At 40.1% G+C, this 27,380-nt stretch overlaps 1 protein-coding gene across 15 annotated transcripts in view; it reads left to right on the plus strand.

Moving 5' to 3' along the window:
* Positions 1-27,380, plus strand: part of CDH13 (cadherin 13) — a 689,068-nt gene that overhangs the window by 317,881 nt on the left and 343,807 nt on the right. For 14 of the 15 annotated variants that reach the window (XR_010918351.1, XR_010918352.1, XM_067540161.1 and 11 more), the window contains one exon: positions 9,522-9,674. Coding sequence is in view for 13 of the 15 variants with exons in the window: in XM_067540161.1 (XP_067396262.1) it covers positions 9,522-9,674 (153 nt within the window). In the remaining 2 variants the exon portion in view is untranslated. Of the gene's footprint in view, positions 1-9,521; positions 9,675-15,970; positions 16,779-27,380 lie in introns of those variants that run through there. The other variant, XM_067540174.1, reaches the window with a different exon arrangement.

Below are 27,380 nucleotides of genomic sequence, written 5' to 3' on the forward strand. Positions count from 1 at the left end.
AGAGCCAAAAAAAAGGGCAAAGAAACTGAAAATATTGAAAATTAGATTATTTATCTTATCTATCTAGCCACACACACACACACACACAGAAGGTGCCATATGACTTTAAATAGTTAATTATTATTGGGTCAAATCCTGGAATCCTTAAGTACTTCAACATTCACCCCTCTGCTGAGGGCCAGCACAAGACCTATGTGTCATTTAAGTTGCACTGAACCAGGAAGATTGTCATGTGGAGTGTGACTGGGACTTTTGCCTAATTAAGTACTGTGAGATTTGACCCATTGTCACTATATGTGGGCCAGAACTAGAACCATTCTAAGTTGGGGATGGGGATGACAGATCTGACACATGGCACTTGTATTTAAATCTCCTTGTTTTCTCCCTGCTACCCCCAAAATCAGCCCTATCCCCATTTTGTTCCCTCTAGCTCTTTCTTTACGCATGGGTTGGTTTCAGCATTAATTACAGTCTAAGCTTCTTTTGCAATGTTGGTTGAAAATGATGCACCGTGATTTACTCACATTTTTCCATTCTAGTAGTGCAGCTACAAGCTTATTGATTAAGTTGTTATATCAGTTTGTACGAAGTTGTTCTGACATTCTGTGCTAACTTTAAGAGCCAATTTCAGGACAGACACTACATTTTATTTATTATTCATACTTTGAAGTTAAACTCCATTTTCTGCCTCACTTTTCCGATATATTTCAGATTCTTTCCAGATGTTTCTCATTGTGGTGTGACCATTTGTCATTTCTAAGTTGAGAAGTGAGCCATACTCAATAATATTAAAAAAAAAAAGCATGAAATCCTGTGTTTTTCATTAAAAACAATAAAGCATTGTTGATAATTAAAGCATTAAGTGCTTAACCAGATCAGAATGTTTCAGGTATTAAATGGTTGAGATATCAGTCAAATATAGCAGCCAGTTGTCCTTGACAGAAGTGTCAACATCTGCTGAGATGCAGACCTGTGACCTCTAGATAAGTTTCAATACACAGAAAAAATATTTATCTTCCTACTATGACCTTCCATGCAGAAGTCATGAGCCATGGATTTGTTTCCTAGGGAACTAGTGACTGAGAAAAATCTATAATTAGATCTGTGGGTTATATGCTATATATGGGAATTGAGTGCTAAACAGGTTCTAAAAGCATGCAGAAGTATTGCATTGTCTTTGAGTTAATATTATGAAACCACATTTTCATAGAAGTTTGTTAGCAGCCCATTGTATTTGAAAATGTTCAATTAAAAATATTTCTAAATGTTTCTGGTACAGGTCATGTTTTTTTCTCTGAGTCTCCCCTCAACTCCATAGTATTCTCAAAGAAAGAGACTTGGGCCGTGCTTCTAGTTAAATCAAAATAAAATCAGGCACAATCTTTCAATTCTTTCTCTAAATACAACCTGAACATTCATTTTCAGGTATAGGTCAGGTTGGACGACTCTTCTTGCATTCTCCTGTCCTGTATTACTCGCTTTCCCACTCAATCCTAAATTGGATTCCTCTACCCACAATTCTTATTCCATACTCCCAGCAACTCTGTTTTCATTGAAGGTTTCCACCTAATCCCAATCTTGTTCCTCTTTTTGCTTCCCATGGAGGCATTGACCAAAAGATTGGTGTTGTAACTGAGGATGTGCAGACAGGTTGGTGAGGTGAATGGGTTGTGGTTGCAACTGCAGCTACAAGCGGGAAGCTAGCAGATCACCTTCCTACCCTCAGGCTGGATTTTACTTTCCAAATGGACAGAGTGATGTTTTCTAGGGCCACTTTCAGAACCAGACATGGATATAGCTGGGGAAAGTCACCAGAATGCTGAATATATTGGGAGTCAGTCTCCACTGCTTCACATCTTGTGCCGTCGTTTACACATGTGCCAAGTGGGTGTAAAATGCTACCATGGTGGGTTACATAAGCATCAAGTGAAAATGGCTGAAAACAAACATCAAACTGACAAGTAAACAGCATTAAAAGATAACAGGGAGGGGGAGATTTTTTCCCCTACTTTTGTGTTTTAATAATTTCAGTGCTTATAGTAGTATAGCGGCAAAAGCTTTCACCTTTTGTAATCATGACAGGTAGGCATGGAGCTCTGGGAAACAACAACTTATTTATGCCCTTGTATATTTCAGAGTACAGCCTTCTGTATATTATTACCTGCAAGGAAAGATTGTTGACCATTTGTGTGGAGCGGGCCACAGTAGGATTGATTTTGTTGGAGTGACATCAGAAATGCAGTCTAGAGAGTCATTTATGGTTCATTCTGGCTAAAGAATGTCAAAATAAAAATGTAATTGAAGGGATTTTGTAGACTTTGGTTATGAATGAAAAAGAAAGTGGAACATATTTAGACTAGATAATACTTAGGATTACACTGGGAAAACAATACCTAACTAGGTATAAAATGCTATTCTCTTATTTGCTCACAGCCTTTTAGGTACATGCATGATGATTGCACATGATATATTCTGTCCTATATATTCTGAATCCCTCCAATCAGAAACCATTAAATGCTATTTCTGAATAATTATCTTTTTTAGATCACAATTATGGGTTTTGAATAAATCACCTCCATAAATCATATAGCGTTCTTTATTCAGAAAAATCTCCTCCCCCCTTTTTTTAAAGAGTTCATTTGAGATTTAAAAAAAAAAAATATGATTTGTCACTCACATTCAAGTTTTCCTGACAACTAACTATACATTAGGAGCTGCTTTAGCTGCTTGTCAATCAGAGACATCAATCCTCAAATTCTCTTAAGCAGTGTGATCTTCCTTCAATGAACAGGGTATTTCCTAGTTTAGTAGCTTAGACAATGATTAGAATATGTTAACTGAGGTAATTGAAAGGCCAAATAAACCACTGTAAAATCCAGGAAATGATGATAACTCCAAATGTATTCCTCTGAGATCATGAACCCTGTGGCTATAAATTCTGTCCAGTCAAAATAGTCAATATACTTCCTGCAGTGTAGCAAATCCAGGCCAATGAACTAATAATCTACTGCAGCATTTGTGAGTTTGTCAGTTCCAGAGATTGCTTAGAATCATGGGGGAAGTGCACATTGCATACGATCCGGGAACCTTTTCTTGCTTCCCATGAATTAAGAGCAAAGGAGAATGCCAAAAGTCCGCATTCACTTGTACGTTCAGTTAACAGATTTGCATGTGTATGCAAATGTTCTGTGTTAAAACGCTTATTTGTATCTTTAAATGCTCAATCTGCATGGCATTTGCAGTAACTGCAGAGGACCTGAAGGCCCCAAACCTACAATTGATTCTATGAAGGCAAACCCCTGCACTGATGAAGGCCCTGGAAGTTTGTTCGTGTGGCTCATCATGTGCGTGAATGAACAGACATTTTGTTTGTGGATCCCAGTGCGGCAGGGCAAACAAACCCTGCAGCAACATGGAAGGGGCTAAGGAGCTGCTTTAGCCTAGAGGGGCCCTGCCCAAATCATGCCAGGACTGGAGGAAGAGTTCAAAGGAAGGAACTCCACTTAGAGGGAGACAACCTTGGAAAGGGATTAGACCGTTAGGCTCCCCGGGTCTCAGGGAGAGATCAGACAGCCAACAGAGCTTCTGCTCTTGCAGAAAGGAGAACTTGGATCCCCTGGGCTAAGACAGGGAAAGAGACTTAGTCCAGGTTTCTGACCTGTATAACAATACAGGTAGTACACAAGTTTGATAGATCCTGAATTTGCACAGAGACAAAGGCAACCTGCTTATGGATGCAAAAACATGGAATTCTCATGCAGGAGGCAATGTAACTGATTTCTGAAAGAATGTCTGTCTGTTTTGCCGCCACTGTTTGAACTCTGCTTGTAGCCTAGGCAGAGGAATTCATCAGTCCTCTCCAAGATTTGGTGGCCCAGCTCTGAGGTTCTGGAGGTTGGTCTTCTGTCACAAGACATTTAATGGCCAGGTGTGGCATCTTGGAGATCTTAGCGTGCAGAACCGAAATTCTTTGACTTCTCCATAAGTAGGGCAGCAGCATCTGCATGGTCTTTGTTGGTGAATGCTTCTCAAATGACCTGGATTCTGATATGTGAAACAGGAAGTCTGAACAGCCAGCTGATCGCTAGAAAGAATGGTGCCAGGGAGACCATGCATTCCTGTTGCACACTAGCGATTGTGTAGAAAAATGGTGAAAACCATGAACCAACACACGCTCTTACTTGATACAGGTGTGAAGATCGCACACCAGATTTACCAGACCATCTGGAACTCCATCTCCTTTCAACGTGAGCCAAAATGCTGAGCTATCAACTGGATCAAATACTGCTTTGATGTCCATATGTGGCATGTAAAGCACTTCATGCGTCTTAAAGTCAGACACATGATGATTTGCCTTTTTAAATTAGATTCTCCATTTGGATCTGTCAGGTGCTGGAGATGTTTGTATAAAGTTGCTACAGATTCTCTCCCAACCAGACTTACAAGTACATATGCAACTTGCTCAGGAAGCACTTAGCATGTGCTCTAGATCTTAGTTTTCAACAGCGTCTTCCATGGCAAAGAAACACATAACTAGGGGAGTGCAAATACAACATTGGGAACAAGTTTGTCTCTCTCCGTTTTCCTAATTCATTTTATTTTATTTATCCAAAATTTATGAACAAATAATTGCAATACTGAAGAACAAGATACATTCCTATTTTGGGATGACAGCTGTAAAAAAGGGTTTTCAAATTCAATGTATTTATTTATCAGCATATCTTAGCACCTTTGAATATCTATAAAGCAGACTCCAATTTCCAAAGATGTTTTCAGCTGCACTAAGCATTATAATGCTTTGTGTCATGTTGTCTTTAATTTATAAGCTCCAAAAGGAAAAGTGCACCAAATAGTCACGTTTTTGAGTCGGTAGTAGAAAAAGAACCAATACAAAATATAGCCCAAAGTCGTCCAAGAAGGAATGGCTAATCTTGGAAAAGTAGCTTTGTCCAATAGATATCGCCTTTTTATTATGCACTTGGAAGTGTGAAATTAGAACATTCTCCAGTCACATGTTTCTCCCAATTAATATTGACCCTTGGGGATGTGACATTGAGTAGAGGCTGAGAATCTAATTGAGCTTTCAGAGGGAAATGTAGGTTTAAAATTAAAATAACCGAATTACAGTTTTCTGATGTTACAATGTGTCTGTTTGTTCACTATTTGTGTAAATTATTCTTTCTTGAAAAGAAATAGAGAAGTGTTTACTAGGTCTTTCAACAGAATCAGGTAAAATATTTATAGTCAACAAGATATTCAAGGAAGGAAGAAAGTAGAGTGTTCCTCAGTTCCTATCACACTACTGAACTAGACATAGTTTTTTCTTTCATTCCTCGGTTTTCACAAGAGTTGGTTTGGTATCTGGTGTCAAATATTCATGTTATGGGCTAATTTTTCACCCTTTAATTGTGAGCATATGGTTTTATGGGTTAACGGCAGGCAAAAATATTAGAATTTGGACTGGCTATGTTACAGGTGCAAGCATCCTGCTCAAGATATTCGAAGCAGTCTAGCAGATTTAGATGACTTTCAAAATCTCATCCCACATATGGGCACAGCGTTGGGAGCTGAGCTGGCGCCTCTTTGCAGGATTGAAATGATGCATCTCTGAAATACAGATAGCCATCGTTAAGGATTTAGAAATTCTGGAAATTTTTCATGTTAACTGCTATTAAGTAATGACACTTCCATGGTTTCTAACACAGAATAATGTTGTTGATGGCAGAATTGCTGTACTTGCAGAACTATAAAAATATTTCTCTCTTGGGGATTGCTTTTATCTCCCTTTCTTGAGAATACTCTGATTTATTGCTGTGATAAGCCCGTAACAACTGAGGGATCACAATGTTGAAATGAGCTTAGCTGGATGAGGGACACAGTGTCCTGAAAAATTGTGTTTGTTAAATATGTTTCAGCCAAGAGGCAGGCTTTACCAGCTCGGGAACATTCCATTTCGTACAGACTGGTATGAGTCCATCAGATCCAAAGCCCTTTGTCATAAGTGTCTTTTCTTTTGGTCTATGTAAGGCACTTCTTACATGACCGCCATAATGATAGTATCAGAGCACCTAATAGTCTTTCATGTACTTACCCTCACAACACCCCATTTTACATATGGGTAATTGAGGCTAAGTGACTTTCCCAAGGTCTCACAGGAATTCTGTTGCCAAGTCAGGAATAGAACACAGGTCTCTCTCTGGTCCCCGAACCACTGGCCCGTCCTTCCTCTTCAGGCTAATCATACTCTTCAGGGTGAAGAGTAGAACTCCCCAGCCTTGTCAATACCTTATTTTTAGGATTGAAATTCTCTCTAAACATTAAAACAAAACAAAACCAGAGTACACTGTGGAATTAATAGCCATATTTTGGGTCTTTTGTGTGCAGAAGGCATTGGAATTTCAGGACCAGCTGAACAAGTATTAGCATAACATTACTGATACATACGTTACTAATGGAGATCTGGATCTTCTTCAAGGTTTTGGGAACTCTCAAATCCCATCGAAATTAATGGTGGACGAGGGAAACTTGCACCTCACAAGAGGAACTTAACACGTTGCAAGATCTGGCTCTATATGGATTTTTTTTAAGTTGTTGCTCAGACAGTTTTCATTTCTGGAGTGCAATACGCACTACGTTTCCACTATGCTCAAATAATGTTTGCCATAAATACCAAGGACAGTATGAGCCAGTAGGTAGAATGAAGGACTAATGATCAAGAGACCTGAGTTTTTACTCTGCTGCTGTTCACTTGTGTGACCTTAAGCCACAGTTTTCAACCTGGGGTACCTAAATTCAGACCCCCTAAATCCATATTCAGGCTCCTGATATAAATGACCCATTCTTAGCCATAGGCACTCAGCTCTTCTGAAAATCAAGCCTCTTATTTAGGTTTATGTTTACACTTACAGTGGCAAATTTGCCGCTGTCAGATCGATTCATCCAGTTCAATTGAGCGGCAGCGAAGACATGCTCAATCGATCCAGAAGTTGATCTAATAAAACCACCTCCACAAAAAGCATAGCGCTGCGTCGACAGGTACGCATTTCCCATCAGCGCACTGGAGATGGCATGCTACAAGGAAGTTACAAAGTTGATGGGAGTTACGCAAGCTACTTTATAGCTTGCATAACTCCCGTTGACTGCGCCAAATTTCACCAGCAGTGTCGACCAGGCCTTAGGAGCGCCCAGCATAGAAAATTGTAGTCTTAACTTTTCTGTGCCTCAGTTTCTCCATCTGTAAAGTGGGAATAACAACATCCACCTTTGTACTATACTTTGAGATCTTGGCACAAATGATGCTCTTTAAGTCACTAGTCTTACTAACACGTTTATGAGAAAAAATGTTAAAAAGTCCTCCTGTTTCTCCTCCTTATTCTTGTTGAAGCACTGAAACATATGGCAAATTAAGTCTGATTTTTATTAAACTTTTCATTTGTATTGAGCTTAGAGTGAACTGGGAAATGCACTTTCTTTGATTTATGCAGGCTTCATATGAGCGTCTTAATTAGAAGATGTTAATGTTCCTGTTATATTCTTGGGAGCATATAGTAGCTCCCTCTTGTGGCTAATTAAACATTAAAAAACCCAAACTTTTTAAAATGACTTTTTGTAAGTTCTGTCGCTGCCAGTCCCAGACAATAGCAGGCAGGCAGAACTGAAACTTCAGGCTTCTGTGTACTCCAGGCTTTCCATCCCTATATCAGGATGAGCCTCTGATCTATGCCCTGGTGCATTGATTATCGCTCACCTCCATGTTAGCTCTGCACACTCTGACAGCACGTGGGCAGTTCAGTCCCTCATCTTGTTTGTAGAGATTGTTTTTTTCAGTGATGCACTCTAGGATGGACTAGCATTTGGAAGGGGCCAGGGGGGCAGAGAAGAGACTTTCAGGTCTTTAGGATTGAATAGAAGTTGCATGTGTTGATGTGATGGCAGAATCAGGCCCCAGAAGAGATGGTGTAAGGATCAGAAGACCAGCAGCTCTCCCCTCTCCCATGAAAATTACAAAAGTGGGATTACAAAATTACAAAAGTAGGGCGGAAGAACTCTGGAAGGTTCCCAGAGGAGCCTAAATAAATCCTGACACCAGGCGAAACTAAGCTGGTTTTAGGCCTGATGTAAAAACTACCTGAGCTTTGCCATAAGGTTAGCTGAACTTTAGGAAACTTAATGGATCCCAACATGTTTCAGTTTTGTAAGAAAATCTGAAACCAAGCGAGTTTTGCATGTTTGTTGGTTGGAAGGGGAGAGCTTCGTGGACCTATCCGGACTGTTTTGACTTGGCATATTCAGAATTGTACGGGGGTGGTGGGGAATCCATTCATGTTCCCAAGGAGGAGGAGACAAAGAAGGTGAAACAGATTTATAACATGGAAGTTCCATGTTCCCTGTCATAGTTCCCACTAATCTGCAAACCGGCTTTGCTGCACCCCTGGTAACAGGGCAACAAACATGCATTTCCTCAGGGACATTATTAAACTGTTTGCACATTTATTACCTCCATATGGGAGTGGATCCAGAATTCCTAATGCTTGCTTTTTCTTTCCTTTTTCCTGAGCTGTGATTCAGACCAGCACATAAATATTTGACTGAACATTTCTGTGGAAACATTAATGAAATGGTAGAAACAAAGAGAACATGAAAACATCAATAGGAAAGAATGATTTGACAGGATTGTCAGCCTAAAAGGGCAAGATTAGTTTATAATCCTTTTAGATTCTGGTGTGTAAATACAAGTTTGTAAAGCATCTAGCTTGTAAGAAACTTCATGTACCTCTAGGATTTTACACATCCTGCTGCCACTAAGGTGAAATACACCTGAAAAAGGATTTTTAGGCACTCTCTAAAGTGGAGAAAAGACGGAGGGTTAGCCAAGAATATACACATGAAAAGAATAGCAATTCCATCTGTGTAGCTGAGATGCCCTGGGTAGGGCACCCAAATATTTAATTAAGGGGATTTTCCTTGCTCTTAAATTGGGGGTGGGGGGTGTGAAACAGTGTCAGTCCCACTTTAAATTGTTTTGAAATGAATTAGGAATCTCTTTGTGGTAGGTGGTTGCTATTGAGATGTTTTTATCTATTTACAGTGGAATCAAGTCTCCAAATTTTGTCCCGATTAAACGGAATATGTCTAATTTTTTTCAGCTTAAATGAAAAATCAAATCATGACAACCCGTAGCTGGTGGGCAAGTGCTGTAGTGGATAGGGTAGGTAGGATAACAGTAGCGTGGGTAATTGGACTTCCTCTTACAGACGGTAGGAGACATAGACTAATAACTGACTGTTGACCTAATCCTATTAACATCAGTCTTTTTCAGGATTAGATACTAAATTTACTGTGTTTTCTGGATGATTTAAAGCTTGTTTTTCTGGCTTCATTTTTAATGTCAAGAAATTCATTTATTATATAGTTTTGCATTAGAGTGAGGCTTAAAATTGTTTCTGTTGAATTACAACGTTTCTAAGACTTTTGATCAGTTCAGTCAAGCTGGGTCCTAACTTGTTGCTTTCACTTAACAGGTTATCAACAGTGACGGAGCAGAGGGATCAAAGTTTCGACTTTCTGGGAAGGGAGTGGATCAAGAGCCAAAAGGAGCATTCAAAATCAATGAGAACAATGGGGAAGTCTTGGTGACACGGTCCCTTGATAGAGAAGCAATTCCCTCTTACCAAGTGAGTAGCCTTAACATTATAACCTACACCACCGTCTTCACAAAGTAGCTTTTTGTTCTGTGGCTCAGGTTGGCTGCTTTTTGAGAGTACAACAGGTTTGATGTTTTGACTAATATTGCATGCTACTATTTCTATAAAATTTTCAGAATGTGAACACTTGCTCATGCAATATCTGGACAATCTCACACACACCCACATGCATGCAAACCAAACATATTTATTATCTCTAAATGAGAGGAGATCCAGATTCCTAATGTTTGCATTTTCTTTCCTGTTTCGGAGCCAGGACTGCTTGTGCTGCAGTTTAGATGTAGATTCAGGTCTCTAGTGATGCTTCCAGGTACTGCACAGCAATGGCCTTCAAAGAACCCACCATGGCCTTCAAAGAACTGTTCCTTGTCAGATTCAGATTGTGAAATTAATTCCTATGTCTCCCACTTCATAGAATTCAGGGTGCCTTCCACTACTTTGACAAAAGCATGTTGAAAAATGAGGGGCCTGATCTAGGTATAACTGACCTCTGGTACCATATCAACCCAATCATTGGTCATACTGGGTGCCTTGGAGGGTTCCTCTACTGTTGAGATCTACATCCCCACCTCCTCATAGAAGCACCGAGAATGGAGGCTTCCCCACCCGAGATGCTCATACTCGGTACTGAAGAGCCACCAGACACTGACTTACGGGACCTTAATCAACCTGCCTTGGAGCAACTGTCTACCTCAATGGTACAAGACCACCATCAAGAAGATCCTGCATTGTCTCCTTTGAATACCTCATTCTCATCACCGGATGAGGCTCTGGTACTGGATGATTTTAACTAAGGGTTCTGAAAAAAACGGCTACATCTCTTGACATTCAGATGGAGTTGGTAGAGGAGAATTCTCACATTCTTATAGACATTTTGCACCCAATGACTGCTGGTGATAATGCAGCCCATCAAGTTGTTCTGGCAAAACCCATCATCTGTTATACCTATGGCAAAACACACAGAACATAAACATCACAGTTCTGAACAGTTCTATCAACATTCCACACTTTTTTTTACAAGGACGTAAAAAAACTACACTTGTTTGGCAGAAAGATTTATTTAACTATGAGTGTTTAACTTTGCATAGCCAACTGCCAAGCTCTCTTGGCATTGGGATGCAATATCAAATTTCTTAACCAGTTGCCTGATAACTCCAGGATGAGTTCCAGTCCCTATTGATGGAGGATCATCTGGTCTCTCAATCAGCTTTGGAGGCTTTCCTGCATGCTGCACTCTCAGCTGCAAGTGTCATGATGATGGCAGATGTCATAGCTGCAAAGCATGAGGAATTCCTGTAGAGATACAGCAGACCACCGGAGACCTCCCTTTTGGGGGATATGTGGTGTTCTTCTCCAAGACTGATGAGGCAGTGGGAGACATAGGAACTCATTTCACACTCTCACAAGGAGTAACAGTTCTTTGAAGGCCATAGTGGTGCAGTATCTGGAAGCATCACTGGAGACCGGGATCTACATCGAGACTGTAGTACAAGCAATAGCATTGGAGGCTTCCTGATACTGCTGCCTTGGGTGCAAGTGAGGATGAAACCTTTATCTTTTGGGAGGCTGGTGTATAATGATTTAGTGACTTTAACACTGCCCTGGAGTCTTTCGGTGTGAATTTCTGCCATTGATTTGTTTGCATTTCAGTAGAACAGGAAATGTCCTTGGTTCTGTTCCAGAGAGAACCATCCATCTTGAACACTTTCCTGTTTCCACAGGACAAGGACCTGCTGTATGCATGTCCACTAGTGCCGTTTATTTCCAGTGTCATTGCCAAGCTGAAGCAAGAATGGGACAGAATGATCCTCATAGCTCCATCCTGCTTGAGACAGCCATGGTACTTGGATCTGTGCAGGTTGTCCACGTGGGAACCTCTACTTCTGTCTCTTGTCAAAGACTTGATCTCCCAGAATCATGGACCTATGTTGCAACCAAATCCTCAGGTGCTGCACCTCATGGTGTAGTTCCTCAGCAGCAGTCCAGAATGTCCTGCTCAATAGCAGAAAAACCATCCAGGAGAGCCACTTACCTTAGTAAATGGAAATTTACTTAGTAAGTAAATTTACTTAGTAAATGGAAATTTCTGCATCTGGAAGGCTAGCCATGATGTTTCTCCTACTCAGATTACAATGGACTATCTTTTAAATCTCAAAGTGTCTGGTCTAGCAGTTAGCTCCATTAATATGCACCTGGCTGCAATTCCAGCATTTCACCTCCCCTCCCCCGTATCACTGAAAAGACTGTTTTCTCTAGTTCTATGACATGCAGATTCACGAAAGGTCTAAGTAGTCTATTCTCATCTTCAGGAATCCAAGTCCTCCTTGGAACCTTAGTTTAGTTTGGTCAGTTCTTATGGGACTTCTATTCAAGCCCTTAGTCTCTTACTGGAGACTTTTTAGTAGCCGTTGTCTCTGTGGGGAGCATGGGAGAGTTGCATGCCCTAGTAACTGATCCTCCATATACTATATTCTCTAAGGACAAGGGACAGTTTAGGCCAGACCTTATTTTTCTTTCCAAAGTAGTATTTGATTTTCACCTCAATCGGATAATATTCTTACCAGGCTTTTTTTCACCCAAAGCAACGTGCTCCACTTTAGATGAGCACCGAGCGGAAGCCTTTTACCTTTTGGGGTTTCTTGGCAGCTTTTTGTGTCCTATGCAGAATGAAGGGAGGTCATCTTGCTGCTGCGTAACTGTTCTCTAAATGGATTACCAGCTGCGTTGCTATGTGCTATACTGCTAATCGTAACACAACTCCTGAAAAGTTGGCCTCTCATTCAGGTAGGGGGCATTCAACCTCTACGGCACTTGTAGAAAACATCCCGATCACTGACACTTGTAGAGCAGTGACATGGTCTTCACTCCATATGTTTGCTAGGTGCTATGGTATTACTGCAGCATCAAGGGAAGATGTGAATTTGGGAAAAGCAGTCCTATAGTCCCTCTTCTGATTAGACTCCTAGCTCCATCTCCATTGATAACAACTTGAGTGTCACTTACAGTGTAACGGACATATGCAATCACTTGCAGAAGAAATCAGAGTTTTCTGTTACTCTGGTAACTATTTTTCTTCAAGATTTGTTGCATATTTCCATTATTTGTTGCTCATATACACTTTCTTCCCTAATGCATTGGAGTCTATCACCTACATTCTGGTATGAAGGAACTGAAGGATGAGCAAAGAGGTTCCACCCTTTACATTATCTGCTCAGGGCATGAGGGAATCTGGCCTCCTTTAGATATCTTGAAGAACAACAGTTACAAGAAGGTGAGTAACACTTTTTATATAAAAGACTCGGAAGGAAATAAGAATCGTCACCTGGTCCATAATTTCCCTATGGAAATTCAAACAAATTACTTTACAAAAAATCTGCATAACAATCTAATAGCAATTCTTTGGCATATATGGTTTGAACACACGGGATCTCTCATTTCATGTGCCCTTTCTACCACTTTGTGCGCTTGGTTGTATATGGTTATTTTAATATAATACTGAAACCCGTATTTGGTTACTTTAATATAGATTAAGAATTGGAATCAAAATCTCAAGAGGGAACTATATTTGCACATTGCCACTTGTTCTGTTGCAGCCCTGAGCACAGTGCCAGATTGTGGGTCCCCAGAGCCCAAGGGCCAATACTTACATTTGCGCCCTCTCGGTCAGTGTCAGCGTCCTGGGTCTGCAGGCCAATTTCCTGCTCTCCCCCACTCATCCTCCCGCTGTGGGGGTGGTGGGTGCAGCTGGGAGCAGGAGTGACAGGGGCAGATGCCCCTGGGACACCCAGTTCTGGCAGTCGGGGTGGGAGGGCAGGCTCTGGTCTCCACAGCTTCCTCGTTGCTCCCAGCGCGGGGGTAGAGGGGCTGGGAGGACGCTTGCTCTCCCTGCAGTGGAAGCCCTTGGCTAGCACCTGGGGACATGAATGAAAATCCAGAGTGAAAATCTTGTTATTCCAAAAGCATGATGTACACATTCTGTGTTGTCAGTTCTGATCATTACCATCAAGCTGTTACATTGTTGTTTCCCAGTTTCCCATTGTTACGTTTCCCAGTGTTTTCCCAGTTTTGTTGTACCTGTTTTTTAGAAACTTTGCCTGTCTCTTGTCATTTGGAAGGGATTTCCCAAGCATATGAATACCCATATTTGCTAATTAGCACGGCTTCAAACTCACCATGTTGTGGTTTCTGCCAGTTCAATGCCACATTATGGGAGTGGGGTTACTATTCTGATTCTTGTTACCCAATCATAGAGGATTTATGGTAAACATTTTTCGTTTTTTAAAAAAAGTCAATTTCACCTGGGGACTCTGTTTCTCATCTTCTTTTTGCAGCTGCTTCTTCCTTTGTTGGGTTACTTTTCCCCCTCAATTTATTCAAAATAGACCTTGAATATTTTCAGCTGGGAAATCGTAGCAATCTTTTCAGCCTAATGCATTATATATCCAACCTCAAATGCTGCCCCATCTGATCTGGTGAGGCATGTGTTAAAATATGGCCAAACTTTATTTCCCTAGGAGAGCAATGCAAATCACATAAAAATAGTGCAGTGTAGTAGATTATCCAGAGCAATGCAAATGTTTATTTTAATGGGCTGTAGCGCTTTCTATCTGACCTGTTATAAAACTCTTCTGCTCAGCATGTTCACCAAAGGCCTGTTGTGCAAACTGGAGTTGAAAAGTTCTGTAGGAGAGCGCTTAACTTGATTAGTCAGTCTGAAAAAACAACGAGTTAGTTTCAATGTAGATGAATCACTATGTCAGGAAGGCAGCGGAATTTTTTTCTGTGACTTTCTTGATACACTAAAAGATGGATGGCTTGAAAGCTTCTTAGGTTTGTGGCAGGTTTTTTTTCCCCCTGTATTATTTCAAAAAGTACAATGCAAATGGAAAATAAGGAAAGAAAACATTTCTATGGAAAAAGTATAAATATTTTTCAAGCCATCATAAAATATAGCAGATAAAAATGGTGCAGCAAAGATAAAGCTGTGCATGTGGAATACATCAGAGTGTGTCATCCATACATAAGGGAGAAAAATTAAAGGGAAGATACATAGACCTTAAAAAAAAGACTGTCCTCCTTTTCTTCTTTATGATGTATAAAAAAGGTTTTTTCTTTGCTTCTTTTTTAACACTTGAAATTCAGATTTTATCTACTTTGTGGTTCCTAGAAGATTCTAAGGACCCTGACAAAGCTGTATGATATTCATTGAAAGAAACCTGATTAACAGAGAAGGGTAATGAATTCTACTGAGACAATTTTAAACACTTTGTTTTTCATTTGTTTTTGTTAACCCCTATTTAACTCAAATGGACGAGAAACACTTATGAGAGAATGTCTTTCTTAAAGATTCAGGGTATGTCAGCTCCTTGGGGATCAATACAGCGGGATTGATTGAGCGGGCTGTGGAGACCTGCTCAATTGATCCTGGAAGTCCTCTCCGGTTGACGCCATTAATCCACCTCCCCGAAAGGAATAAGGCTGCGTGGACTGGAGAGTGTCTGAGGTCAACACAGCGCAGTGAAGATGCTATAGTACGGCAACCTAAGTAAGTCGACAGGAGATACGCAAGCTACTTTATGTACTGCTGGTGACAGTGTAGACCAAGTCTCAGTGTGCCCTCCAATCCTTTAAGCAAGCATTGAGAAAACACACTGTTCTTATCTCTGAGACTTCCAGTGAGTTCTCTGGCAAAGATAAGATGAGGTTAGACTGGGATACTCCTAATATTTCTAAAATCAGTGTTTTCACCCTCCTTTATGCATTGTAAGGAAAAAAAGGAAGACACCCTGGCCAAGGTTTTCAAAAGTGATGAGTGATTTTTAGAGACCTCATTCTTCTGGTGTCCACCTATAGGTGCCCGCTTTTCAGAAGGGTGTGTTGAGCAGGTTCTGAAAACGTAGCCCTTTTAAAGGCATCTTAAATTGATCACCCAAAAATTGAGGCAAAATCACTAGCCACTTTTGAAAAAATTTAGCTATATATTTTTTTCTTTCAGATTACCTCTGTTATATGTGCAACCTAACATATGGCATTTGCTGACTTTTGGATGTTTAACCAATGCAATCTTCGTGTTCTCATTAACATTTGTACGTGGTATTCAAGTAAATGTTTGACGTAGGAGGACCAAGCAAACAGCTCCTGCTGCTATATCCCAACCAGAATCATTAACATGTTCTTGGGAGGGAGCCTTGTCAAATCTATTCTCTTAAAGGAATATGTGGTGACTAAGAGGAGGTGTTTTCTTTATCTTCCTGGAACAATCTCAGAAGAATCATCTCTAGGTGGACGTTGGATCTGACTGTGCACTTGACTCTCCTTGCTGACTGGAGTGGGTTTTAATGAAGTCCTTCACAATGACTTCTTTAGCATGTTTGGCAGTCGGAGTAATGCCTGAGAGAAGCAGCCAACTCAGAAGTAGCTTGGCCGAAGATACTTAAAAAGTTGCATGTAGCTGGAACCCAAAATGGCAACAAGTGTTCATGAAAATATGCTAGGAAAGAGTTTTTTAGGTCTCCTCCAATGAGAACTGTGAATACAGAATTCTAAAGACTGTTGCTCAGGAAAATAATACATCTTATGATAACATAATGTACTGCTTGGAGAAAAAAAAAAGGAAAATGAAAAACAACAACAAAAACCAACCCTTAAGAAATCAGTTTAAGTATTAGTCTGATTTTAAGGTAATGGAATGGACAAATAATGTACATGGGGTTTCTGATTTTTGGTTTTAACTGATAAATGAACACCTATCAAATACCCCTGGTACAAAAGAAATGAAAGTGGTGTTTATGCAATAAACACTGGAAATGGTTTGTTGTATCTAAGGGCTTGTCTACGGAGCAGTAATGCAGAGTACACGGGTGTGATTTCTAAAGCTCACTAACATATTGCACATTAATTGGCCCACGTAGACCCAGCTGGTGTGTTTGAAACACATTCTACCTCTGCATCTGATGACGTGAGCTGAGTCTCACGAAAGCTTATGCGTACAAAAATTAAATTTGTTAGTCTTTAAAGTGCCACAGAGCTCTCGCTGTTTTTGTAGTATCTTAAAGTGCAAGGGAACATTACAAAGAGATGACTCATTATGGTCTATACTAATGTAATACATTAGGCTTTACAGAATATAATACAAAGAAAGCCATGAACCTTCCTGATTTTTAGACATTCACATAAATCTGAAAATTTGATAAAAATTAACCTTAAAAAATAAAATGAATGAACACTGAAGCCCTAGCTGTACAGTATTTTATTTTTCATCTGATTTTATTGTTTTACATTTACAAACATAATTGTACGATGATAGAGCAGGACAGAAGGAACAGAGTAATTATTCAAGCATGTATTTCAAAGACTTGTATTCTGTTTTGACTTCTGTTTTAAAGTATCCAAATGTAAACATGCTATAGACCTAAATGCAGAAGTTTCTACATGATAATCCCGTCCACGAAAAAAAATAAACTACAATAAAACCAAGCTAGGACTGTGAGGGACTGCACAGTATTATTAAAAAGGAATAAAGTGTCAGATCTCCAACAGTGGGTGTCATTAAGAAAATCGAGAGAGACAAGCTGGAGGAGGGAATATCTTTTATTCGACTAACTTCTGTTGCTGAAAGAGACACGCTTTTGAGCTACGAGAGCTCTTCTTCAGCTCTGGGGACTGAAAAGTTTGTCTCTTTCACCAATAAAAGCTGGTCCAATAAAAGCTATTCCCTTACTCACTTGTGTGTCTCATATCCAGGGACCAACACAGCTACAACAGCACTGCAAACATGCAAAGTACTTTAGAAATACTTTCCCTCCTCATTGGTTTCTACCTGCAGTGAGTTAACTAAAGGTGCAGGTATCGAGACATGCCCTGCAATCCAAGTCTAGGTGCAAAAATTCAAGTCAATATTTTGCTGGTGCAAGTTGCCTATCTGAAAATATACTAGTGCAGAATGTTGACCTAGCATGAAATGCCCTCTGCACACAGACCCAGCACATGGTCTATACATCACTTAAACCCTCAGCTGTATCTGATTTAGCCATGCTTTCGCAGTGTTTCATATCATTAGAGTTAGGAACTACCTTAAGAGCTTAAGTATGACCTCAGTGACGCATAGTTTTTGTGTTGGCTAACACACAGCCGAGTTTCACCACAAGAGCAGTTTAAAAATACCCACAATCCTTTACTGCTTTAAGGGTCTTTTCTCCCCATTTTCATTTGTTTTTAGGCAAAGGATTAATGGTATTTTTAAAGGCTGATGTCTTAATGGCTTTGTTCCCATAAACTCTTTATTACTACTTATTTGATTGATTTGTGAGTTGTTTATTGGAATTAGAGAAGTGATTCATGACTGGCCAAACTTGTAAAATTCTACCTAAAATTTTAGTCTGACGTAATGATTTGTTCCTCTGAGCTAGTCACTAATACATTTGCAAATATGATGGCTTCTCTTGAGAAAATGACAGTTAAAGTTTGGAGTGACAATAAAGTCGAAAAGTCCAAAGAATTTTTTTTTTTGGTAATTTCCATTTATAGCATGTATGGGGCTATCCTGATGAAATCTTTCTTCCCAAAGGAAATTTCCAGCAACTGCTGATGAGTTTGCCCTGACTTACTACGATCAGGAGGTATTCAATTGTAAGAATCTACTCAGAAATAGTGTCTTAGTTTTTCCTGCCTTTCAAGCTATCAAAGAAAACTGACAGACCTGTTCTGAACGCCACTTGGCAGCAGGTAACAAATATAACAGTTTCTGAGAGTGTTAATTAAAACTACAGATTGACTAAGGAGGCAGAGTTCCAATCTAGATCCAGATAAGCTTTATTATAGTAGTACCCAAACATCCCAGTCAGGGACTGGTACCCACGGAGCTAGATGATGTTATGAAGACATGGGCTCTGCCCCCAGAGAACTTGCAGTCACAGTGTGACTTCAAGGTGGAATAGTAGGTAGGATTTTGGTTTGAACTCAGTGTCTCTGAGATCTCACAAGCTGTTTCTGTGTTTGAAATTTGACATCCAAACTAGATCCAACCCACACCCAAAACAACAGGGAAATATTCAGATCAGGGCATTACCATTCTTCCTAAATTGGAAGGGGCTCAGACATAAGGGTCTGGTTTTGGCCACCTCTATAACATGATAGTCCTTGATATCGCTGTTTTATTTCAATGGCATTTAAGTTCAAGTCTCTTGAAAAAAGAAAAAGAAAGATCTTTTGAATTCTGAGGGATGAACCCAGAAGCTCCATTCATTTCAGATAAGAATCCATAAATGTGGTTGAGTATCCCAAAATTTCAGAGTTCTCGAGTCAAAACTGGAGCATAAATCTCAGGAAACACCTCTCTCACAAGTTAGTCCTACTTTGTGCTTCTGATTTGGCTAAAACAGAACAGCCTTTCTCATGGTAGTGAGGCATTTCTAGCATTTGTCCCATCTGGAACAAAGAAATGCAAATATATGAAATAATAATAATAGTACTGGAAGAATAAGTTAAATAATATTTTTCTAACTTTTAAAAATCTTTTAGTTGAGGATTATTCTGAATTAGAGATGGCCTTGAGTTGCAGTGTGTGGTATTTTGGTAGTTAGAATCCACAGGGTGAAATCCTCAGCCCACTGAGATCAATGGAAGTTTTGTCATTGGCTTTACTCAGGACAAATTTTTACCCCAGGAGTTTGGTGCAGCTATTATAGAAAATAGGGGCCAGTTGTAAAATTCAAAATCTAAACTTAATATTTAAGGTAGCTTTCAGATCAAGGGGTCTGAATCTGCTAATATTGGACTTCATTCTGCCACCCATAGTCATGATGGCTGGTACTTTACTTCACAGGTACTCTGTGTGAAAAAGTGTGGCATTTTCCACCCCATTGAGAATAGGGGCCAGTTGAAGGTTTCGGAAGTGGATCTGTATTTCCCCATTATTCTAGGAATTTTTTAAACATGGCGGTTTTGTTAACCCCATCTTTAGTTTGAGTTTTTCATCACTTATTTTTATTTTAACCCAACCAGTTTGCTCAGCTCTACTTATTATCTCAATTAGTGTGAACAACAAATCTGACCCAGAAAGGCAGCCGTGCTTCCTGATTTCCTTTGCAGTACTGCCAATATAATTTGTTTGAATTTTCTTGTTTTGTCATTATCAAAGGCTAGGCATCCTTGTACAGGAAGCCAATCTGTCACTGCAGAAAACAAGCTGAAAGCGCCGACAATTGATTTCACACCTTGCACATGTTAAACATTTTTCTAAAACAAATAAAGCCCTTCACTTTTACATAAATATATAAATAAAATAAACTCTTCACTTTCTTTCATTAACAGTTCAAATTGCTAAGGTAAATTTTGTCACCACTCTAATTTGCATGCTGTTGTTGAGTGGCTTTATCTTGCTTTTTTGTTTCACACTTTCTGAGTACCAGTTTGTCTGATTATTTCTACCGCCATATCTATTCAGACTTGTAAAGTAATCATGAAAGGCCTCTGACTGCTGTATCTTCCAAAAGATTGAATAGACTCAAATGGAGGCTACCCATTGACTAGCTGGCACATTATCATTTGGGGGCAGATTTTTAAAGGTATAAAGGCCCCTAACTCCCAGTGAAATCAATGAGGTGCCTAAATATTTTTTAAAATCTTGATGCTTAAGACTTGAAAGATCTAGAGCTTCTTGTCAGTGCTATGGGATTTGCATTTAGCGATAAGTGATGAGTAAACTAGTTTGCACAGTGTGAATCTTTGGCCAAAACGCAAACCAAACTTCAACCAAACTTTATTACTTTTTTTAAAGTTCGTGGAATGTCTTGTCCATAAGAAAATGATGCTTCTTACTTATGTTCATTATTTGGTGGATGTGTTGTGTCCTCCCAGTGTGTGAAGAAATATTGGTAGGAATGAAGTGCAAAACTCATTTCTTAGACTTATAATTACTACTGCTGTTTCTTTATACACAGTGGCACACAACACTCCCTCTCATTAATCAGCATACGTAATAGCAACAGAACCAACAACATCTATAAATCAGGAGCGTGCGCAGGATTTTAAATTGGGCTGCTTTTAGAGGGGAGGGGGCCCCTTCTGTGCCCTGCTGCAGACCCAGGGCCAGAGGAGTTCTATGCCCCTACTTGACCCCCCCATTTGTGCATGCCCCTGCTGTAAATTAATAAAGCTATTTCTCCTACCAGACTAGGGAGGAGTAGGAGAGAGATTGTAATTGTTTTAGAATTTTAAAATACATGAGACATGCTTAGATACCTGAGCAATGGAGGCCTTAGGAGTTCCTCGATATCTTGGATCTAGAAGTTGAGCTAGACTTAGTTACTAGACCAGCCCAGATACATTGGGCTCTGAGAGGTTGTTCGATTAGCTTGTGCCTATGTCAGTAGCTCTCATAAAGTAGAGCAAGCTACAATGATTATCTGCATGAACTGTAGCATTCCCAAGCCTGGCCTCCACTTAGCCTCTGTAATCTTGCACTCCCAGGCCAAGATTTTCAAAAACAGGAACCTAAAGTTGGCTCCCAAATCCTTATTTAGGCTCTTAGAGGAGTGATGAGACTTTTCAAAAGGCTGAGTGCTATTGATTTCAGTGAGAGCTTCTGAGCACTCAGATCACCTTATTTAGAAGCCTAGATAAGAATTTAAGGATCAGATTTTCCAAAGCTCTCAGTTAGGCACATAAAAAGTGGCCAGATATTCAAAAACATACTTAACAGCTCCCTCTGAAAATAATGGGAGTTGATGGGTTCTGAGGACGTTTGTTTCCTGAGTCCAGATTTACAAACATTAGTCTCTTTTATTTTTAAAAATCTTTGCCATGGTCATTGGCACAAGCAGATCTATACACGTTTCTGCTTGTATGCAAGTGATTTGCACATGAACGTGCTAATATGTGCAAGGTTAGAGGATTATGAAAATGTGCCCTCTACCGCACAATTTTTTCATTTCACACTATTCTAAAACACATACAGAAATAATCAGTGGGTTGGAGTAAATATTTAATTCCTTGGTTATGTTTTTTTTCCCCTTAAACAGGTGTATGTGTTTGTATAGCACCTCCCACAATTGTGCATAATCTTTATTGGAGTCTTTGGGTGTTGTTACAATACAATAAATACTATTACCAGGGCCTGATGGTTGCTCTTTTTCTTTCTTTTATTTATTTACTTATTTTTGCTAAAATTGCAAGTTGAAAACTACTAGTCAAAAATGACACTGAACATATTACTGTAGCAGAAGGCTGTTAAGGTGCCAGCTGTAAATTATATCGTACGAAAGGAGGAATAACTTGTCCTTTATATATAGGCCTGTTCCGTAGAGTCGCATCCAGTTCAGAACAGTTTTACATACTCAGAATATTGAATCCAGTACGGCATGAGGAATTGCTCTGGTGATCTACAGTCCTCAGACATACCTGCATAGACAATCACAGTTTGCTCTTGTTTGCAACTCATGTAAAAAGCTATATTTCTTAAATAAAAGTAGTTGGCAACTGCACTTTTTTAGTCTTGAAAACGCTAGTGGGAACAATGCCTGCCATAGATTATTCACTCCAGGGCATTGCCTTTTAATATTTGTATCCCACACACACAAGTATTCTTAGGCCCAAATCACCTCCTCTGTGCAAAGCTCTGAGTAAATGGACTTTTGTGCAAGGGAGCTCTGCATGGGACAGAACCTTTGCTTCCACAGAAACTCCGGACTGAACATTCGGTCTAAACTGAAGCTCGGAAGGTGGAAATCCCAGCATGGGTAGATGCACTTGTGCTAGCTCTGACCAAGCTCGTGTGCAGAAATTAGAAGTGTAGCTACAGTGGTGGGAGCTGCAGGAGGGGCTAGCTCCCCTAACGTGTGACTGGGGTATTGGACAGGATTGTACATTTGACACCTTCCACTGCAGCGGTTACACTTCTATTTTTAGCATGCTAGTGAGATCAGAGCTATTGTGGGTATGTCCTCGAGCTCGAATTTTGCACCTGGCCCTAGTGCAGACATACCCTAAGATTCACGATAGATTAAAACACAACAAAAATCAAGCAAAACAGCCCTACGAGTGCAGATTTCTGTGTCCTTAGGCTGACGAGATTCATCTAGTTCACCTCCCCCCCCCCCCCCATATTGAGTAGCAAAGCAAGTAGCAGCAAGCTTAAGTACTTGGTAATCAGTTCAGAAGCAGTATTGATATAAAATTGTGCTACTATCACAACCCAGAATCCAATCGTGCAAAGTGAGGAGCGCCTACTGTGGCATAATGCCATCTTGTGGACGCCATACATCAGGGGTGGCCAAACTTACTGACCTTCTGAGCCGCATACAACAATCTTCAGACCTTCGAGAGCTGCGGTGTGCCTGCTGGGCTCGGGGCTTCAATCCTGTAGCGTGTTGGTGGGGCCAGAGGCTTCAGTCCTGCAGAAAAAGTGATCGCGGGGCTCCAGCCCTGGGCTGAAGCTCCAAAACCCCCCTCCACAATGGGCAGAAGCCCCTAGCTCCACCACCCTGCACCGGTCTGGTAGGCAGATAATGGGGGAAGTGTGGGGGTCTCCGCAAGCCGCACTTTAACAGTAAAAGAGCCGCACACGGCTGGCGAGCTGCGGTTTGGCCACCCCTGCTATATGTACTTATCAGGAAGTGCAGAGGCAACAGGAAGCTGGTTAAAGAGATATAGAGACATACAGGGCTAGATCCTGGTGCCAGTCTGCACAGCTCTGTTGAAGGCAGTTCATCCTGGTCTATGCCTGAATGCTGCACTGGTATAACTATTTTGGCTGAGATGTGATTTTTAACTTATACAGTTTTATGCTAGTGTAAGCCTGGGTGTGGATGCAGTTTTACTAGTATAAAAGTGTTTATATCAGTATAGCTTATTCCTGTGTAGAAATATTTATATCAGAGCAGCATACCCTTTATACTAATGCAATCGTGTCCACACTAGGGCAGCTGTTCTGCTTTAACTATATTGGTGGAGTTAAAGTGACACAACTTTCTAGGGCAGACAAGGCCTGAAGCTAAGCTAATTTTCCCCAGGATCTGGCCCACAGCAGTTAGGGACTTTCTGAGTGAGACTCAGGCTTTATCCATTCCATTGTGGAGTAGTAGTCAAATCAATGCATTTCACTGAAATCCAAAACTCTCCTCTGAGAATATTATACCTGTTACAAGATTCGGAGCACCCTCTTCTTCCGTGGACTGCCTTGGGAAATCAAGGACCTCAGCACTATGCAGGAGGTACTGAGTTCCTTACGTAATCCTACATTTTACTACTCTGGTTTTCTCCCAGTGATTAGTTTTTTCTTTCACAGACATTATCACCAGACCCCACACTGAAAAGTCCATGTAGTAGTGGTGGCTAAATTTCATGTAATATTGCCCTATAGCAATCTAACTGTGCTCTTTGATTCAATACCCAATTCTGTCTCACTAGTAGAAGATAGATTGCATGTCCTTTTTCTCAAGGGGAAGTAATTCACAGCAGCTATCTTTGAATTTGCCTGGCACGTTGAGATATGAATAATTTATTGCAAATATGTATTTTTATTGTAAGATATATAGATCTTTTTTTTGGAACCAGAATTTTCAACTATTCAATCAGTTTATCTAAATATGCTGACTAAATATATTATCTTCTAACTTGTTAATAATTATGTCTAACAGCTACGCAGGGAACACTTTTTTTCCTGTGTGGTCTTTTTTGTTTCTCTTTTTCTTTTAGTGAACAATTGGGATTTCAAACAATCTGTTTTTTTTCCCTTTGGGTGACATGTGACCTGAGATCATAAGGCATGTTCATGTTGCATGTGCTATTTCATGCCATCTAATTACAGCTCAGAGAATATCAGTGGTTTGTAACAGTTGTGTATGGTTCACAGCTAACTGAATTTTGATTTAATCTTTAATATACTGTTTGAAGTAGTGACAAATAAATGCTTGACATAAAGATTCCACATTATTTCTGAGCTTTCTTTTTGCTAACCCCAAAATTAGGGTAGAGTGTCTTATACTTTTCCTTTGTGTGTGAATTTTGAATTGATGAAAGGTGTCATGCTGACAACTCTAGGGACCAGAGTCCTATGTTTACTCACAAGCAAGTATGGTGTAGGCATCAAATATTCAAGCTTCTCCACTCTCTCTTGCTGCTGTATTTCAACCCACTTCTTAAGGAGCCAGCTCTTAGAATGGGAGGGTTATTCATTCAGTCCCTCTCCCAGTTCATTCATTGGCCATTGTGATGAGGGCCAGCAAAGGTGTGAATTTGGGTGAGCTGATGGTGATGGTAGTGGTGGTGTGCATACACCTGTCCATCAGGAAGTGAACTGAGACTACCAACTAATTTCATACGGTTGTGGAACAGCTACTAGATTTGCCTTACTGAACTAGGGACTTAGAAACGAAAGCTTATATATTCACTAACACATAAATGAGCTATTATCTTTCTTTACTATGGCTTAAGTCCTGTTCACTTTACTCATGTGAGTGGTGCCAGGACTTGGACCTGCAGTTTTGAGAGGGCCAATTACATTTTGCAATGAAAAAAGTCAATTATCTTGATAAAATATGGATAAATAGGATTCATCTAACCAGTGAAATAAGGTTTCTTACTTTGTGAATCCAGCAGAATTACCACTTGTTAAATTAAGGGCTCAATTTTCAATAATGCAAATCTACATTTACACCAACACTACAGGGGGACAGAGAGCCATTCTGTAAGTGCGGGTTACACACACCGAATTGTGTGTGCGATTGCCATGATTGTGCATGCAAATCAAGCATTTGAACATGCTAATTAGATGTGCAATAAGCTTATATTTGCACACAAACTTTTTAAAATTTAGTCTGAAATAGTTAAGTGTCAATCAATGGAGTGTCATGCTTCCAAGGGTACCTATAGAATAGTATTGCTTCATTTTTTTATTTTTTTTTGGAGGGATAAAATGAAAAACTGTCAGAAGATTAAAGGTTGAAATAATGGGCTTTCTATGAGTGATTCCATTTTATTTTCTGTATTATACATACCTTCTTCATTTTTACTGTAGATTGCCTACTAGATGCATACCATAGGTCTTAATGTTATAAGATACCACCAGGATACTATGCTTTCATTTCACAAACCACTGGCATCCGGGTCTTATTTATTTGGGAAGCATATAAAGTCAACGATTAGTGTTTGCTCTCAGTTCTCAATACTTCCATGGCTTTGTGATAGTTGCCCAGTCCATGGCCATGACACTGTTAAGAGAAATAGAGTGAAGTTTCATTAAAGAGAGAACCAGTGGTTCAGTTATTATACTAAAAACCAAATGATAGGAGAATGAAGTTAGCACTTTTTCATAAAAATGGTGTGGTTGGGGAGGAGGTAATCCCCTCCTCCAGTAAAACTACCATCCTTAGCAATCAAAGCTTACTCACACGAACAGGAGAAAATGATGATAATTCTGGGTGGGGAGGTTTTTGTTTTTTTTTAATGTCGTAGCAGTGCTGGAAAAAATAATAATGTGAATGCAAGTTAGAGCTGATGGCATGTTTATCATATCATGCTAATAGTCTGTGAAGCTATTTTTTGCCATTATATATGAATTGGCAACTTGAGCATTTAAATGTCGTCATGATACTTGTGCATGCTTTAATATATTCTAACACTATAAGGACTGCTGTTTGTCTGGTATTGTGGTAGCACTCCTTAATAAGCATGTATGTGGGCTTATGGTCTTCCTGTGCTGGGTGCTGTATAAATACACAAGAAGTCCTGGCACCTCCTCCAAAGATCTTGTGTTCTTCAAAGCGTGGTGAGGGATCAGGCTGTGCTTTGTCCATAGTTGTAGCAGATAACTCCCCTCCTCTGCAAAATGTGATGTGCACGGCAGAGGAACTGTGTGGTTTGATGCCTCCCTGAGCAGTGCAACATATGCATCACACCTGGATCATGCTGAGCAAGATCGCAGTGCAGCCCATACCGATTAGCGCTGCATCACTCAGTTGCAGGCACAAGCGACATTTTGTTGCCTGTGCTCTTCAATATCTACTACTACTAGTAGTAAAAATAACAGCAGCATTCTGAATGGATGCCTATTGATTTACTTTGTGGTTAATTTCTTTTTCCTAGTAGCTGTCTACAGTCTATTAGAAAAAAATTGCATCTAGTTGTATCAGTGCTACTTGATTGCATTCCAACTCCTTCTAGCAATTTACTTGTGGGTGGAGGTTCTCTGAGACGTGTCGAAAAGGGGGCTCTGGTTTTATGCCTGTAGTCTTATGAACACAATATTCTGGGCATCCATTTACCACAAAATTTGCAGCACCCTGGAGATGCAGTGCATACGAATGCAGGTGTTTAGAATCTCAGGTTTGTTCTGAGGCATTGAAAAGGTAGAGCTAGGGTGAGACTGCTCTCCTTCTCTGACCTAAGTTAAACAAACAGGCCAATTCTTCAGCTGAATCCACTTGACACATATACTGGATGTACCTGTTTTGACACATGGTCATTGTGACAACTAGCCACGTCTAGATATCATTATTTTTCTCTTGGATGGACTGACAGGGAATATCACCTTTGATCCGTTGACAATAAACTTTCTCTGAAACACTCTGTGCTCATATGTATGCAGTGTTGTTGCCATGTTGGTCCCAGCATATTAGAAAGACAAGGTGGGGGAGGTAATATCTTTTATTGGACCAACTTTTGTTGGTGAGAGAGACA

The sequence above is a fragment of the Emydura macquarii genome, unplaced genomic scaffold (genome assembly GCF_026122565.2).
Source record: "Emydura macquarii macquarii isolate MOO-44397 ecotype Brisbane River unplaced genomic scaffold, CSIRO-AGI_Emac_v2 contig_561, whole genome shotgun sequence".
Taxonomy (NCBI): Eukaryota; Metazoa; Chordata; order Testudines; family Chelidae; genus Emydura; species Emydura macquarii.